This window comes from Anopheles moucheti, chromosome 3, assembly GCF_943734755.1.
Source record: "Anopheles moucheti chromosome 3, idAnoMoucSN_F20_07, whole genome shotgun sequence".
Lineage (NCBI taxonomy): Eukaryota > Metazoa > Arthropoda > Insecta > Diptera > Culicidae > Anopheles > Anopheles moucheti.
The window spans coordinates 35,331,300-35,347,287 of NC_069141.1; the positions used below are offsets into that span (position 1 = coordinate 35,331,300).

Below are 15,988 nucleotides of genomic sequence, written 5' to 3' on the forward strand. Positions count from 1 at the left end.
AAGATATCCTATTGTTACACTACTTACGTAGGTGTCATTACTCACATAGAAGAACAGCTTAACTTCACTCGTGTTCTTGGGAGCGCAAGTTTGGGTGGGCGCACAGCACCCCGTATCGGCCTCGCACCGATGCAGAATGGTACAGTGGGGCGTAAATACCTTCGACCTATCGTTTGATGCCGGAATAATTTTTGGTTTGGGCACCTGGCACTTGCCTTCCGTGGTAATCCGATCGATATGTTTCTTCGCTTCACTTCTAGCGATGTGGATGTTACTGTACGCATTGTAGGACCGTTCAACGGCGTCTTTGGAGCCAAAATTTGCCTGCTTGTAGTCCGTAAGCGTTTCGTATCGTCCGGGATAGCTCTGGAATTAAAGAAAGTAGGAAACGGTGATTAAATCATACTAAAACAAGGTTGTTTTAATCCTCTCTTATCGTTGAATTTCTGGGTATTACGTAGCTGCAAAGGAAACCCCTTCTCAATTTCGACAACTTTATTCAACAAGCTCTTTGTACGACCCTAATCACACAAATGGATGTTAAATTAAGTTAATCTAGTAACCATTTGCACCTCACACCTTCGCACAACGAAGTGGGTGTATCTGGCAGACCAGGTGTTTGAAATAGCTACGACATGACGCTTGACATCACCGAGTGAACAATTAATCACTGATTATGGTATGATGTGTTGTCCAAATTCATCCAAGCAATCGGATGCACATTTTACGGTCGAAGCGCAAGGTCTCACCATCGTTCGAGGCTTGATGCGATTCATAAATATTTATAGCTCGACTCATGTAGCACGATTCGGTGCGCCCGTTTCGTAGCAGCTATGCCAATAAATCCTTTCACCCAGGAGATGGCCATTCATAGTTTCTGACAACATTATGCTGTTCATCTTCGCCCATTCGTGTATCGTGTTTCAAAATTTGATCGTTTTTGACACAAATCTTCCCCACGATGCTCTCTGTCTGGCACGGAGCACGAAGGGCCGCAACGATGGGTTGAAATTGATATTAGCCTTAAAATTCCCACGTTTAAAGCATGGAAAGCGACGGGTTTGGCTCATGTTTTTCACTTATCGAAAAGTGTGTTCATCTCGTGTAACAGCTTCCGTGCCTGGTCCATGCACGGTTGGTACTTTATTTAGGCAGGCGTCGTTTAATCGGCAACGCACACGCACACAATACTGTGCGTTCGTTAATTAGCATGTCTTTTATCACGCTTGTCGACCGGTGAAAGTGTGCCTTTTGCCTGTGCAACTTAATCCGGCAGCTTATCAAGCAGTAAACCTGGTCACGGGACCTACTATACGGAAAGCAGTGCTAAAGAACTGGTAAGATTAACCGTGTCTAGGGGATTAAATTAGCGAGCCCAAGTCAAGAAGTTGCCCCACAATGGTGCACAATGTTGGCAGACTAAATAAATCGGTCGTAAATACACGACACCGCACCGAATTGCCCACAGCAGCAGCAGTGTAGAGTATGTTGGAGCAAAAGTACGTTCGGTCAGTTGCCGTGATATCTGAAATAAGTGGATTTTGAAAGTTTATTGCTTATTGCTTAATATAATACAACAAATTATGTATTGTATGTATGTAAGTGTACTTTATTTAATGATAACGGCTTTTGCCGTATTATCATTGCCGCTTGCGTTGAGTACTGTACAATATGTAAAAGGCATTTCCTTGCCTTGTAATTTGCCTTATCCCGGGCGTACTCGGTTGTAATTGTGTGTTTTTGAATTTATTTATGGTTTTTGGTAATGTTTTAATTCGAGAAGTCGCTGGAATAGAGGCTGAAATTTTGAAAAGTAAATAAAGAAGTGGACTCCTTAACTGTCAAGTTTAGAAGATATTGCACAATGCATGGACATCCGCGGGAATTCAGGGTACGCGAAACTCCACCGATTTCCGATAGGATCGCTGTAGTAAGACTGAAGACTACTGCACTCATTACATAATTCAAATTCAAATCCCTATATAAAATAGCACAGTGTGTCATGAAATAATCAACACCTTGGTTTGGATATTTAAATTATTTTGAATGCGTCTTCATTTATCTCGTCTATAGCAACATGCTTGTTCTTAAGCTCTTCTCTTAAGCCCCACGCTACTCTACTCCACGCTTCTCAAAATTATCCCCAATGCCACCAAATATGCTGCTTCTCTTCTTGTAACCTATTCTGTAAATATAGAGATCGTCGAGGTCTTAGTAATTTCGTTAGTAACAATAAACTTTCGCTTTATTGCAGGCTGCTTAAGCTGCACGGCCAAGGAATAGAGAGAGATTGCAACGGAAAGGAGGATGTTGCTTGCTTTCCGCGAAGACACACTTCGCAATTCTTCCTGCAATGACATGCAATTGATTTAAGTACTGCTGCTAAAATATTTTAAACCCGCAGCCAATGTTACTGGCGGACGAAGGACGATGTAGGAACAAGCATAAACTGTGCAGTTCAGTTTAGAACATGGCGTTGTGGGCAATGAAAAATAGCGCATAGCGCGTAGAGAATGTAACAACTGTGGTAATGGATCGCGTAGACATTACACTTCCTCGATTGGCAAACGTTACAATTTTATGCGATTGGTTAATGCCGGAAAGTGTGACCATTTCCTTAAACATTTTACGATGCTACCCCACCCATCACACCAGCGGCGGCAATCGTGCCCATAGACATTAATGCATTCGCAGAAGTGTGTCCAACATTTCTCTGCCAACCATTACTAGGCAATTGCGTGCCGCGGCACGGTGGCGTTGCAGTATAAAGCGCGACTCATATTTTCATCTACTCTCCCGGTGCTTTGTCTCCATCATTTGTCGTTATCGTTTGTTTTACTCATACTTGTCACGCAACGCACCATCCCGCGCACAAATAGATAGCATTTACCGTTCGCGGCGATCCCGACGGTCGGTCATGATGATGTTCGGTTGGCACAGAAAGTGCACTCTATTCACCCCTACGTATGCTCCCCTAAGTTCTTCGCTGACACTGGGTGGATGGGAGCCAGTAAGGCTAGCGAAAAAGATGCACCAGCACCCGGATCGACCGGAGTCCATCGAGGTCCGGTGCCGTGGTCGACCCTTGGAGCGATGCGTCGTAAAACATATTACGGGCTTTATGGGTGCTTGGCAGCATTAATATTCCACGCGCGCTCCCCCGATCGCACAGAGTGTCTTCCACCGAAAAGAGCATGATGCCGTTGTACAATGTGCATGACTCAGCGTACCAAGGGATGGGGCAAAGGAGCAAAAGGTCTCACGAGGGGTGATTTTTCGGATGGTGTGATCACCGGTTAACCTTGCCCTGCCATGGGTTGAACCGGTGGGAGGCTAGGGCGATCCCTTAAACCCATTTTCAAGATGTTCGTTCAGACAGTGAACGAATCAGTTGCACGTGCAGTGAATATTGCAATCCATGCGTCCATGTGGAAAGAAGTGCAAACACTAAAACTTGGAAGACTTGCCCCTTTCTCCTTTAGCTTTATTTCTTACCCATGAATGAGTCAATGAACGGTACGGTTCTCCTGTTACATTCTCGCCACCAATCCAATCTGATACGAATATCCCACCAGAGCAATGGTAAACAAACAAACAACAACGTTTTCTTACGACAGCGCACCGCACAACGCCGTGCAACACCTTGATCTTGTCGCCGTTGTCGATCTTGTTTGGCCGTCGAGATCGTCGAACCAGACCTTTGCCAGACGGAACAGTGGTTCGCTTCCGTTCCATCTGTTTTGTGTGATTTTTTTATTTCTGTCCTACTCCGGTATGAATCAAGGGTTCATCTTACCTCGGTTGTGGTGGTGCTTACCGGACGGCCCCATTTGTCATTACTTTCACACGCAGCAATGTTTCCCGTTGTTTGATCCGCGCACTATTTGTACGCCACAAAGAACTGTGGTTGGGACCATCTCCCGAAGATATTTTAATTCAATTAAATCATTTCCCTTTTTCATAATATTTATAGACCTCGGCATTGAATTGAAGCTGGTAAGCCACTAGCTACTAAGTCACAACAAGGTTATAATGATCGTTTAATGTTACAAGGATAGCATGCTTTAAAGCAAATTTGTCAACGAGACCTGCTAAACTGGCATTTGGAATGAAACATCGTCGACAATCACGCAATGTTCAACACTTGAGATATTGAAACCTTCCTTCTTAAGCCGTCTTCAATGAGTACTGTTGCATGTTCCCACGGACGGAAATGAATGCGAGAGCAGTTTAAGTTGAAGAGAAAGGTGCTGCTATTCGTATTCCTTTTTCTATTTTACGTTGGCGTCTGTGATTTAAATTTATCTAAGCTTACTTAAAAGGATCATCCTTATGGCTTTGTAGTTCCCACACTCATACTATCAATTCTACTATTTGATCAACATACTCAATGTTACTCAATGTACTTCTATAAAACCAAGATATTTTACTTTAGTTTTGTCTTCAGATCTTTTTAGATGCTTTAGAATAAATGAATAAAGTTTTATGAACGCAAAAATTAATGCGAACTTTAATATTTAAAGTAAATATAAATTTAAATATTTACTTTAAATATTTACTCTTGTCTCCTTTACTAATCCCATGCCGTAGAAGTGGCTTCAACACTTTCCTCCTACTCATTTTCATTATTAAAAAGTTTGCCAATATGAAATAAACACCGTCGGAATGGTCGCGTTTCCTTCCCGGAGCACCCACTGTTATACCACAAAGAAAAAAGAAATTCTCGCAAATAAACAGGAAGTATTTAACATTACTTTCATACGCAAAAAGAAAACATACCACCATGTTCGAAGAAATTACCTGTTTGTTGCCCAAAATTGTCACACCGAACGCAAGTTTGCTTAGTTTCGCTTCACCTTACGCCCTATTACTTTTTAAGGTGAGCGTGTGCACAGCGTCGTTGGAAAAGTTTTTCCTGCGAAATTAACATTTCGTAACGTCACGTTTTTGTGTTACCATACCGTGAGTCCGGACTGGAAGGAATAGCCATTTCATAAAGGTGAACACTGCGAAAGTGCGCAAAACTTTTCCACCAGATCAACAACGCGGTGTGTGAGAGAGGGGGGAGAGGTGGTTTATTTGGTGGATGTTAACAGGGGTGAGATAATAGTCACCTTTATTGGAAATATTCCAATATTGTTTTCCACGATGGTGTTATGGGGCACCACCAACCATAAACGAAAAATTCAATGCACTAAAGGAAAATGTGGGTGAATCTTTCGGTCTCTCTCACCTGGCGAGCAAATGAAGGCCATCTGCCGGTGACGTCGGTTGTCCCTCGCGATTTTCCCCTTCCTACTCAGAGTCTCTCCAAAGTGTGGTGTTCTATGTTCATCGAAAAATTGGAAAATGAAACGAGGCTACAAACTTTTCCACACCATAAACGGTTCATTTTCGGGCACATTTTGTTCACCCTTATACGTTGCGCGAGGTTGTTTTTTTTTTTGACAGAAAGGAAGCGAACACGCCAGGGAGAGTCAAAAGCCGGTCGTGTCTCGGAGCAATCTTGCGTTGAGTGTGTTGTGATAGGTTGGATGCTTGGTGTTAGCTAGCCCCCCGGTAAGTAAACTTCTCAATCAACTAAAGTCTCCGTGAAAATACAGCCAAGATTATTTACTTTTAGTAACACGAGAATGGGAAAGCATTGACGTTTCGAGAGGTCCATCAGTGCAGCGGTTTGCTGTGGCGTTGCTCTTGTCATCGTGCGGTGCGGACGGAGGACGATGATGATGATGATGATCTATCTCAACGTGGAATGGATTGAGGAATGAAAAGCAAACAACTCCTCCGAGCGGAGGACACATCTTATGCTACTAGACACCGCTATGCCCGCAGACGACGACATGACGAAGATGATGATGGACAGGTGATTTAGTGATTACTTTTTATCGATTTCATCTCCGAGGCTCCCCGAGACAGTTATGCTGAAGATGATGAGATTGAAATGTTTATCGAATTGGTCAACTCCCTGCAGACACTGTGGTGAAACGTGGACCGAGCGGAAGGGGACATGAAGGGGGTGGCGAGGCAGTAATGGAGAGACTTTTCCGATTTTGAAACACTCCCTTTCGGGTCGTGTTACGTTTGACCTACGGACCTACGAGAGCCAATTCGTTCGATGTAAGCCTTATTAATACCCTTGAAGGGTGGAACACGGCATAACAAAAAAAAAAAAAACACGGAAGATTGGATTTCCTTGGTGGAAGATTATACCATTCCCAGGGCGTGCGTGAGGTGCAAGGTTAGCGACATATTTGAAATGCCCACACACGATCATCAGTCGATCGGATCGATTGGTTTGGGTTGTTGTAGCATAAACCCGACCAATAATTAAACGACCGTTTTTGGCACACAGAGGTTTTTTTGCATAAACCCAATCAGCTCTCGGGCAACTCTAGTGGGGGGGGACACCCATTGGGTTCGTTTTCTCCAAAGAACGCACCGCTACGCAATCATCGTACCGTCCCGAAATAGAACACTTTGCACAGGTTTGTGTCACCGACGCCTATTGCCCCATATTTAAGGGGGGGAGATGTTCTAGTTTCCCGGGACTGCACGACACAGCTAAAACCACCGCGTGACAGCGGTAGCACGAAGATGACACTAATTCGTCACCGTTAATACAATCTTGTCGAAACGATCGTTTGGTGAAGGCACATGATGACGCATCAACCAATAACGAGAGGGTATGGTTTAAAGTGGTGGTTTGTTATCTTCTAAAACTTTGGTGATGCTTTAAAATCGATTGCCGGTGCCGCCGTGATGATGTTAAATTCGGTTCGTTTACGACCACCACCCGAACCGGTGTCAACGATGTGTGTCAATTGATAAATTATTTAAAAACACTCTCGCACAGGAAAACCTGCTCTAGAATTTGGGTCTTGCGGCAGGTTCGTAGGTGTAGTGATGTAGGGAAAATATTGCCAATAAAACTTAACCTACCTGCCCATACGTACCGCGTGTGTTAACAGTAACGCAGCATCAGCTTATGAAATGTCCCAGCGCCCGTACGGGAAAGTGATGCCGATAAAAGAAATGGCTTTTTCAAAAGGTACATCACACGCGCGTACTTAAGTCGGAGGAACTGGGTAAAAAGGGTTCAACCGGTTTTTATGTAGCGCTTCCCCCCCCCCCCCCCCCCCCGCCACCCCATCAAGGCCCTTAACGGTGGGCCCATTAAATCCGTTCCACGCTTACCTTGGGATAGTCAGGCATATTGCTGGGGTTTCTTCAAAATGAATCATCGTGATATAAAGTGGTGTAAACGAAGCAAATGCAAGACAAACACATTACATCCCAAATGTCCAATTTGAGCTTACCCGTGGAGGAAGGGTTTACCACCTCCCAGGCTCGTTTTGTGCCAATCGTTGACGCTAATCGGCCATCGGAAGTGCAAAGATCAATTTGTTCCAAAACCCGACTGGGAACCGTTATCCTTTTAGCAAGTTGGGCAACGCCCAAGTGTGTGTGGGTCCCACTGGAGGAGGCAACAAAATCCCCCCCAAAAAGAAAATACCCAACTTCTGTGGCCAATTAGCAATCTCTGGCCGCAGCAGTATCCCGTGGGGATCCCTCCCGGTACCGATGTGCGTTTTCTCTTCCTGCGTGCGTTCATCACCGTGCGGGACCTGCGACCTTCGTGCAATACAATTACTCTCAATTCCCCGAGCGCCCTTTTTGTTCGGACATTTATCTTTGTAACCTTTTTTTTTCGACGTGGTTCTTTTTTTCCTGTTGCGTTCTGGACTGAAGAACATCGGACAGGGAATGGAAAAAACAAATAATGCTAATAATTACACCGTAGCGGAACCAGCCAGAACCAAGTTTTCTTGCTGCCTGTCTGCTTAAAAGATTCAACCTTTTTCCCTGTGTGTTGGTGCTTTCATCTTCAAGAATTCCGAACACACAGAACGTGCTTGCTCGTTGTAAACACTTGTTACGCACCGAAAAAAAAAGAGACTGCTACAACAGGGATAGAGCGGACAGAGGCTACACCGCCGTTTTGTTTGACTGATGTCTCGTACGCAGGACATTACGGCACAAAACTTGACGTCCAGCCATTCGATACCTGAAAACAATAAACTCGGGGCATTTTGGTCCGGTAACGGTTGCTACACACTGTCTGCACGCTTGATCTCTTTCTTGCTCTTTTCGGTCTTATTGGAAACGCTGCGTAATTTGATGTTGAGTCGCTCCGGCGACTGAAGAATAAGAAATTGTGTATGCGTTATCCTTAATTTCCTTCAAATCATCCTTACCGACCGCATAAATTCCACATACGTACAAAGAAGGTTTGAAGACCGCCCAAAAGCCTCCATCTACCTACACCTGTAGGGCATCGGAATCAGAGCAATGATCGTGCAACTTGAACATAAAAACAAAACAGAAACACCTTGCGGTTTTAGGGAGTTCCTCGGCCGGGCGGAAGATAGATTTTTGAATTATTCACGCTGTCTGATTGCTGTTTCCTGAGAAATCGTGCCTAGGGTACGCTGGGAATCATTAGAACCAGCACCTCGCAGTAATCATTTAGCTCCGAGCGCATAACGTAGGAAGGGGAAAAAAAAGAATTACACCCATCCGAACCTGCATTTAAGTGGGCCCGCGCGAACCGTGTTGCACCGAATGCGGGACACCGTACTTGAACCACGCGCACACACCTGCACGTTATGTCGGTCAACGCGCAAAGTTCGTTGTTTAACCCCGGGTGCACGTATTCGTGTTTCTTGTTCTCACCGCCTTAAGGTGGAAGTATCGATTTCCCACCCCCAAAATTTTCGAGCTTAACTTCCACACGGGAACGCACGGGAACACACAAAGGAAACTAATCGATTTCCATCTTTAAGGCTCTCGTTTCCTGTGTCCCACACGTTTGCTCCTGATGATGATGCCGGAACCCGGCCGGGGGTGTTTTCGTTTAGCGGTATCGGTGGGCGTGCATCGCATAAATTTTGCAAAATCCCTTACTGGCGGGTGGGTGGAGACACATCCAACCCGTGCCGGGTTCCAAAACGAAATCGATGGCTAAACGAAATTTGATACTGTCTATCGATTCCATGTCCATTAATGTCCAGTTGACTATGATTTTAAAGCATAGTAACATTTTACTTGAAACCAAACCAACGAATTAAAACGGTGTCGGATTGAGAGGAGTTTAGTTGCTCCGCTCCCGCAGATTAATACAGATTTGAAGAAATAATATTTAAACAGCTCGTGTTTTCCAGCACGAAAAGAAAAGCTTGCGTGCCGTCCATTTCTCCTACTCCTAGGCCACATTAAATTCTCAAGATGATAAAGTCATTAAACGATCGCTCGTGGCTATAAGTGATCCCAGGGAAAAAAGGGCAACTAGAATTTCTCCCCACCCGGAATAATCGCGTTGAGCTCTCGGAAACTGCTCGGAGCGTTCCAAATTCTATGCCACCCTCGCGTCTCGGGAGGGCTAACTGCTAACTGCTGGTGCCATCAGCTTCTCGCTCGCTAACAACCCAACAGCCCAACTGTACAGAGGGTAATGAAGGGCACATTCGATTCGATTGACCCCTCAGAGCGATGGCATAACGTTCCGCCAGACTCCCGGGTTGGCTCTTTAATCAGCGATGGTTGTAAAGCGGTGGTGGCTACTTTGCATGCGCCTTCCTTTAACCATTGACAGGAATTCATCATCATCATCATGATGATCCAGTGAGTTCCAACTGCTGCTGCGACTCGAGAGAAAGTGGTACCGTTATCATGAGGCGGGCTGGTGGAAGGAGTGCCATGAAACGGCTGCACTATACCGTAGGGCCAACAAAGGGCACTCGAATGATGCACGCATCCCATTCACATTCCACGCGCCTTGTGGGAAAGTAAGCTTTAAGCGGCAGCGGCACACTCTGCCTGCTCGCCAGCAGTCACGATTAGGCCCTTAGGGTTAGGGCGCGAGTTGTTTTTATTTGTTGCCAAAGCTTCCACTTGGGATCAATCGATCCGATTCGTTTTGAACAGCCAGACAGCGTAAGCATACCATTCAATTTGGGCTTTGGGCAACGGCTTGTTACCGGGCGATCGGTTTCCTTGTTTGGGAGGAAAACTTGAGCAGCAGATCATCTTGGTGGACCTTTTTTTTCGTGTACCAGAAATCCTTGCAGCAGGGATCCTTGTAAGTTGACAAACAAATGAATCCTTTTCGGTGATCCTGACCGGCCAAGAGTGATGGATTAATGCATCATCCATCCTACGATCATGTACTCGTTCCGGCTCGATCGATTCATCATCGAGTAAGTGGGGTTATATCGAACAGTTCAAGGAAGCAGTTTTATTCGAGTGTGTTGCCCATAGCAACCACTCGGCAAGTTTATCGCCGTGTACGTTTCCCACCTTCTTCTGTGCGCCGCCAGAACCGATCCTGTGAAGCCGTTGAAAATTATGGTAATTCCCGATCGCTTAAGGGCCTCTTCTACTTTGAAGTTTGCTTCAAAGTCACGCCACATACCCCTGCACCGTGTGTTGCCAGACCCATGGTTCAACAGTACAAGTTATCGATCATTATTAATCGGAGCATGCTTTATGTACCACACCGCCCCGGCCATGTTCTTAGCGTTGAAACAAGACGAGACCACTTCCGGCGGCTTCTGGTGTATCGGCAAGTGTTAACTTTAGAGTGCTGGGCCCCCCCGGTTCGACCCTTCGGCGTCTGGTGGGCAAATGGGTGGCATGAATCATATAATTTACCCCCGGTTTTGCGATCGTGCGTCGGGTGGTTGTGTACAGTCTTTATTACTTAATCTCGGTAACGTGTGTTCCTTGTCGGTGAGACGATTGAAAAATAATGGATCAATAAATCCATCCATCCAGACGGTGTACAATACACAGACTGCATCACTTTGCAAGCAACGCACATTCAATCAACAAAGTGCAGTTTAAGCAGATTATTTTTGCATTGGCAAGATCGTTGACCGGATTGGAGAAGAGTCTGGTTTAATAATTGAATAAAATTACAGAATGAATCTTATGTATGGATAGATGAAAAGAGTTGAGGAGAGTTTAAAAATTACCGATTAAAAAGAAATTAGAGATATAATTTCATTATTTTTTCCAAGCATTCACTAAGCTTTCATTCGAAAGACAAACTAGACTTAAATATTTAAAACGCCCTAAGCTATGCAATTTGTAAGACAAAACTGCCTTTTTAGAGTTTTTTTAAATAAGTTTTTCTCCCTAATTTGTAACAAACTTGCATAGTATTTTAATTCGCTTATAAAGAAAATCAATCTTTTTGCGCCCAATTAACACATGACATTGTGGCACATGATTGTGGGTCAATCATTTGAATCAAATCTGGTTCAAGGTCGTAATCGAAGAATCACCAGTTGGACTCGGTCCATAAAATAATTAGCTGCACCCATGCATACATTAGCAGAATGATACACATTAGTGCAGAGAAATTTGAGTGTGAAAACTTTATGGAACCATGACACGGCTCAGCGCAAAACGGCTGTGTCCCCGGTGCGGCCGTAAAAGACACCGACAGTATTTTAATTTATTTGTGTAGAAAAAAAAAGGTAATAAAACCTACAAGTTTTGTTTTTATTTGTTCCGGACGCATAGAACACGGACAGGTACAAACAGTTCCGCGTGACGATATGGTCCTTTCCCCGAAGCACGTTCCCATGCGGAACGGAAAATTCATTGCTTCATCGCCCAGTTTCTCTATTTTCAGCCATCAACTTCAACACTGACACCTGTCATAGGAAACGAATAGCACACCGGCTCACGACCCACTGGGTACATATACTACGGCGCACGCTTGTGTGTTTCCTCGGAGGGTTTTGCCAAAGTGTTGGCAAAAATCCATCATCCAATCCATCGTCCCCAGCGCTGTGAAGGTGGAAGCGCAAATAATACGTCCCGCCCAAAAAAAAAGAAGAAGGAAAACCGCGACAAAATATAGAATCTCCCATCCCGAAAACGGAACACGGCGATGAACGTCGGTGGATCAGGTGGAAAATATCGGTGTATGAGCGAAATATTTTCGTGTTTTGCTCTACCTAGAATGCGACCTTATTTTTCGCGTAGAGTTGTGCTAACCGTCATCGTCGTCATGGTGGTTTCGCTCCCGAACGTAAAACAGAGACACAGAGGACGGTCGTTGATGATGCTGTTTGGACGGGAGATGATGCTGGATGTCTGGTAGAATGGGAGTATTTTATTTTTTCGCCGTACACATCAAACCACACCACAGCGCGACCTCCGACACCAGCATCGATCCCCTGGCCCGGGCACACCGCTCCTTTTGCGCTCGATAGAGCAGATGGATTCGGGGGAAAAGCAGCCGGCAAATGGAGCCACAAGCCGCAGCAGCGATGATGATGTCAAGTGCAAGGCTATTTAGCAGCCAACGAGCGGTTTACGGAAATCTAAAATATCCCATCCCGGTATGCCGAGCACACGGGGCAGCAAAAACCATCCGGCCATTCCGAGGCCACCTTCTGGAAAGTCTGCAATGGTTGGTGCGCCGTGTGGTGTGTGCTCGTGTAATACGATTCAGCTGAACCGTCAGGTAGTGGGGAGAGAGACCACCGTGCTGTGGACATGCCGCAGTAATAGAGTGTGGCTTCACTGCTGCCTTGGTAGATAATTACTGTCATACCGTGCTGTCGTCTTATCTGTCAACAGATTAACATTGACTTCATCAGCAAAACCGTCGACATATTAGGATCTGTTGCCCTGGACTGGAAGCTGTCTGTCTTGCCTCTTACGCTTTTGCACAAGACATACGCTATTTGTCATGTCAGCTGTCATCATGTCTAGTGTACGGTCGACATGAGCACGTCACAGAGAGAGAGACAGTGGACAACGGTCCAACCTGTTGATGGGGCATCGATAGCAAAAGATATGCTAATATGTTAAAGTCACGATAACTGGCAACTCCCAAAAGCCACACGAAGAGTGACGAACCTCAGTGATAGCTATTCTTGAACATATTCAAATCCGCGGAACTGGTTCCTTAACCCTCACCAAGCTGGAGCTGTGTTTGAATAGGCTTCAGACGGGAATAAAGAACATCATTCATAAATAAGTATTAATCTCCAAGTTTCTTCGCCCGGCCCTTAAACCCCAAAAAGGGTGGTCGCAAAATGCTCAGCCCCAAAACCTCACTAAACCACCACTACACACTACAGAAGTTCTTCAGCTTCAGCCAACCAGGTCAGGGTCAGAGGCGCACAAACGGTTCGACAACACGTAGCAAATGTCACCGCGTGTACCAGTTTCCATAAATAAACGATTCATGCTGTACCTTCCGGCGCTTTTTAGCTATTCCCTTCAAGAACGGCATCGGCTATCTAAATATGCATCCCGTAGCAGCAGTACAGTAGTTTCCCGCTCTCACCCATTTGCCAGCAACATTGTAATGATAAATGGTAAATTATTTAACTGTGTCTCCTTTGAAACACGCAACAAAAAAAGCTCATATCTAGTGGTTCCCTTTTAAGCGGTGTGAGTTTATTTGCGTTATGAAATGTGGCACTGTTTGATGTACGTGTTGGTTTGGAAAGGTTGAAAAGCATGTAGCAAAAAGATTTACGACCCGAGGGTCTCGCGGTCTTCCCAACGTCCACAAACGTCCGATTCCATGTGGAGCAAATGAACCTCAAACCTGTGACAACTTCATCAACGATTCGCTGGGATTCTGGGGCGCTGTGTGCAGTGGCTCTGTGGCAACACACACACACAGAGTTTTTAATTTGTTAACTTAACGAGACCGGCCGTTGATGCCCATTACGACGTTAGCGTTTGCCATCCCTAATGTGCCATTACTTAATTGGTTCGGGGTGCGTCTCGCGAGTCGCACCAATGATTGATGTATCGATGGGTAATTTTTCACTCTTCTCGTTAGTTTCTCGTCGCAACCAACTGTTCGGGTTGCCGCAGTAGCGGTGACACTTTCCATAACCAGCCCGGAGCGACCCGGCGGGTGTGTTGCGCAATCGAACCGAGCGCGAATGATCGCGTGCGGGTTTTGTGAAGTGAATGCTCGCGGATGATGCACCGTCAAGCTGATCTAATCCCTTCGCTTCTTAATCTTCACTCCCTAACCAGCTTGTCAGTAAGGCAAAAAAAGTGATGATTAATTACTTTCCGTTTCGTCGACCACGCCACGGTGGCCACGCGCACAGCTGTTGAACATCCGCAAATTCGTGTCCCGTGACATCTTTAAGATTTCCGGAAGGGGTTTTGCAGCAAGCAAAAGCAAAACTCAAATTCTGTAGGATTTTTTAAAATACCTCTTCCTCTCACTTTTAAATCCATCTTCCTTCCCACACGTTGACCTATTACGAGAAAACGTCGTTTTGGAGAGGAGCGGAGTTTCGTGTCGAGGAGGTTTCATTCGAGGATCGTGTTGCGGTCGGACGATACATAAGCAATAAACACTTCCGTCGCAACCTTCCCAACAAACAGCCACACGCGTGCATCTAGCCGCGCTTTACGGTTGATCTGTAATTCCCAACACGAACCGTTGTTGTGTCTACGCCGTTTGCCGTTTCCGAACGGCGATGAAGCGGTTCCCAACACCCACCCCCGTGTGTGCGCCAGCGCGCGAGACCCCACGCGGAAAAGCGCAACCCAACGGCAATGGCGAGGCGTGAAAATCGTTTCTAATCATAGTGTTTATTATGAATTATCCAATTTGCATACTTATGTGCACACACACACACACACACAGCGTCAGTGTGTGCTTTCTGCCGCATTGCCTTTGGTCTGAACGAGGGCGCGGACAGGAGAACGCCTGTCAAAACAGAGCCCAACTGTTTCCTTTTTTTTTCACTTCCCCCTACTCCTACACGGATATTGATCGATGTGCGGTACGAGAACTGGGCCATGCATACCTGTCGCATGCAGGGGCTCTGGTTCGATCCGGGATAGGATTAAGAAAACGTTAGACAATGGTGGAGAAACGGATTTCTATTCACCTCGGGACACACGATATGTATGTTGCGTGTAGAGACAACAAACCGAAAAACGGCTGCATTTCCCATATGACACACCTTTCCGTGTGCTCCGCGAACCTGATTTCAATCGCGTACGTTTATGGCTGAAGAAATGGAAACAAATGAAAGGCTTTTAGGACGCATGTTACATATTCGGTTACCGACAAAGACGAGAGCTTTTACACGCGCGCCGGGAACTACTAATCGCATGGAGCGTACCGACATTTTGTCATGATTATTATTATTATTGGTATCAATCGTACGAACCTTGTATACGTTGAAAATGAAAGTAGAAATTCAAAATTGATTAATTCTTCTAAGAAAGGGGGTCGAAAAATTTAAGAATTCTCTTTTAACCAATGAAATTGAAAGTGAAATTATAAGACGAACTTGATCATATAGAATTGTTAGACTTGTCCATCATGTCTTTTATCATTTCATGATTGAAGATTATGCAGTAATAGCAGTAAGTGATCAGATTCGTGTAGATAAGATCAGATCCAATCTTGGATCAAAGAGACCAGAACCTTGGGTTGACTACCTGGACAAATCATGAGTTGGGTTTTCTGATGTCTCACCGTAGAGCTTCATGAAGTTAATGTTTTTAGAACCAACGCAGAACAGTAATTGAGTGTTTATAATCCAATTATTAAATTATTTTACATATTCAAACATTTACAGTACATTTTATCGAGCCCTGAGTCCAAGAATTAATTTATCTCATCCGATCGTTAAATTAAAGGTCCTCCTTAACCTTGACTTAATACTTTTATAGAATAGCATAGCAGATTGTAATCCGCTTATTTGTTGCTGCATATTCTCCTTCACACCCTCGATGGAATAATTCTGGTATTTTGAAAGCAACAACAACAGGTGCCCCGAAATGAGCAAGGTTAACACCTACATCGTATCTTATCTTAGGCATCCGTTCTCACCAACAATGTGTGGCGTCCAGTAAACAACTGCTGATAGCGTGCGCTCGAAGCGGTTTCGATTCGAATCTTTTAATCAATCCC

The 15,988-nt window shown here is 45.1% G+C and overlaps 1 protein-coding gene across 1 annotated transcript in view; it reads right to left on the reverse strand.

Moving 5' to 3' along the window:
• The window catches only part of LOC128302589 (uncharacterized), a 49,281-nt gene that overhangs the window by 2,247 nt on the left and 31,046 nt on the right, over window positions 1–15,988 (reverse strand). Inside the window, exon 4 of the mRNA XM_053039439.1 lies at window positions 28–366. Coding sequence (XP_052895399.1) covers window positions 28–366 — 339 coding nt within the window. The remainder of the gene's footprint in view (window positions 1–27; window positions 367–15,988) is intronic.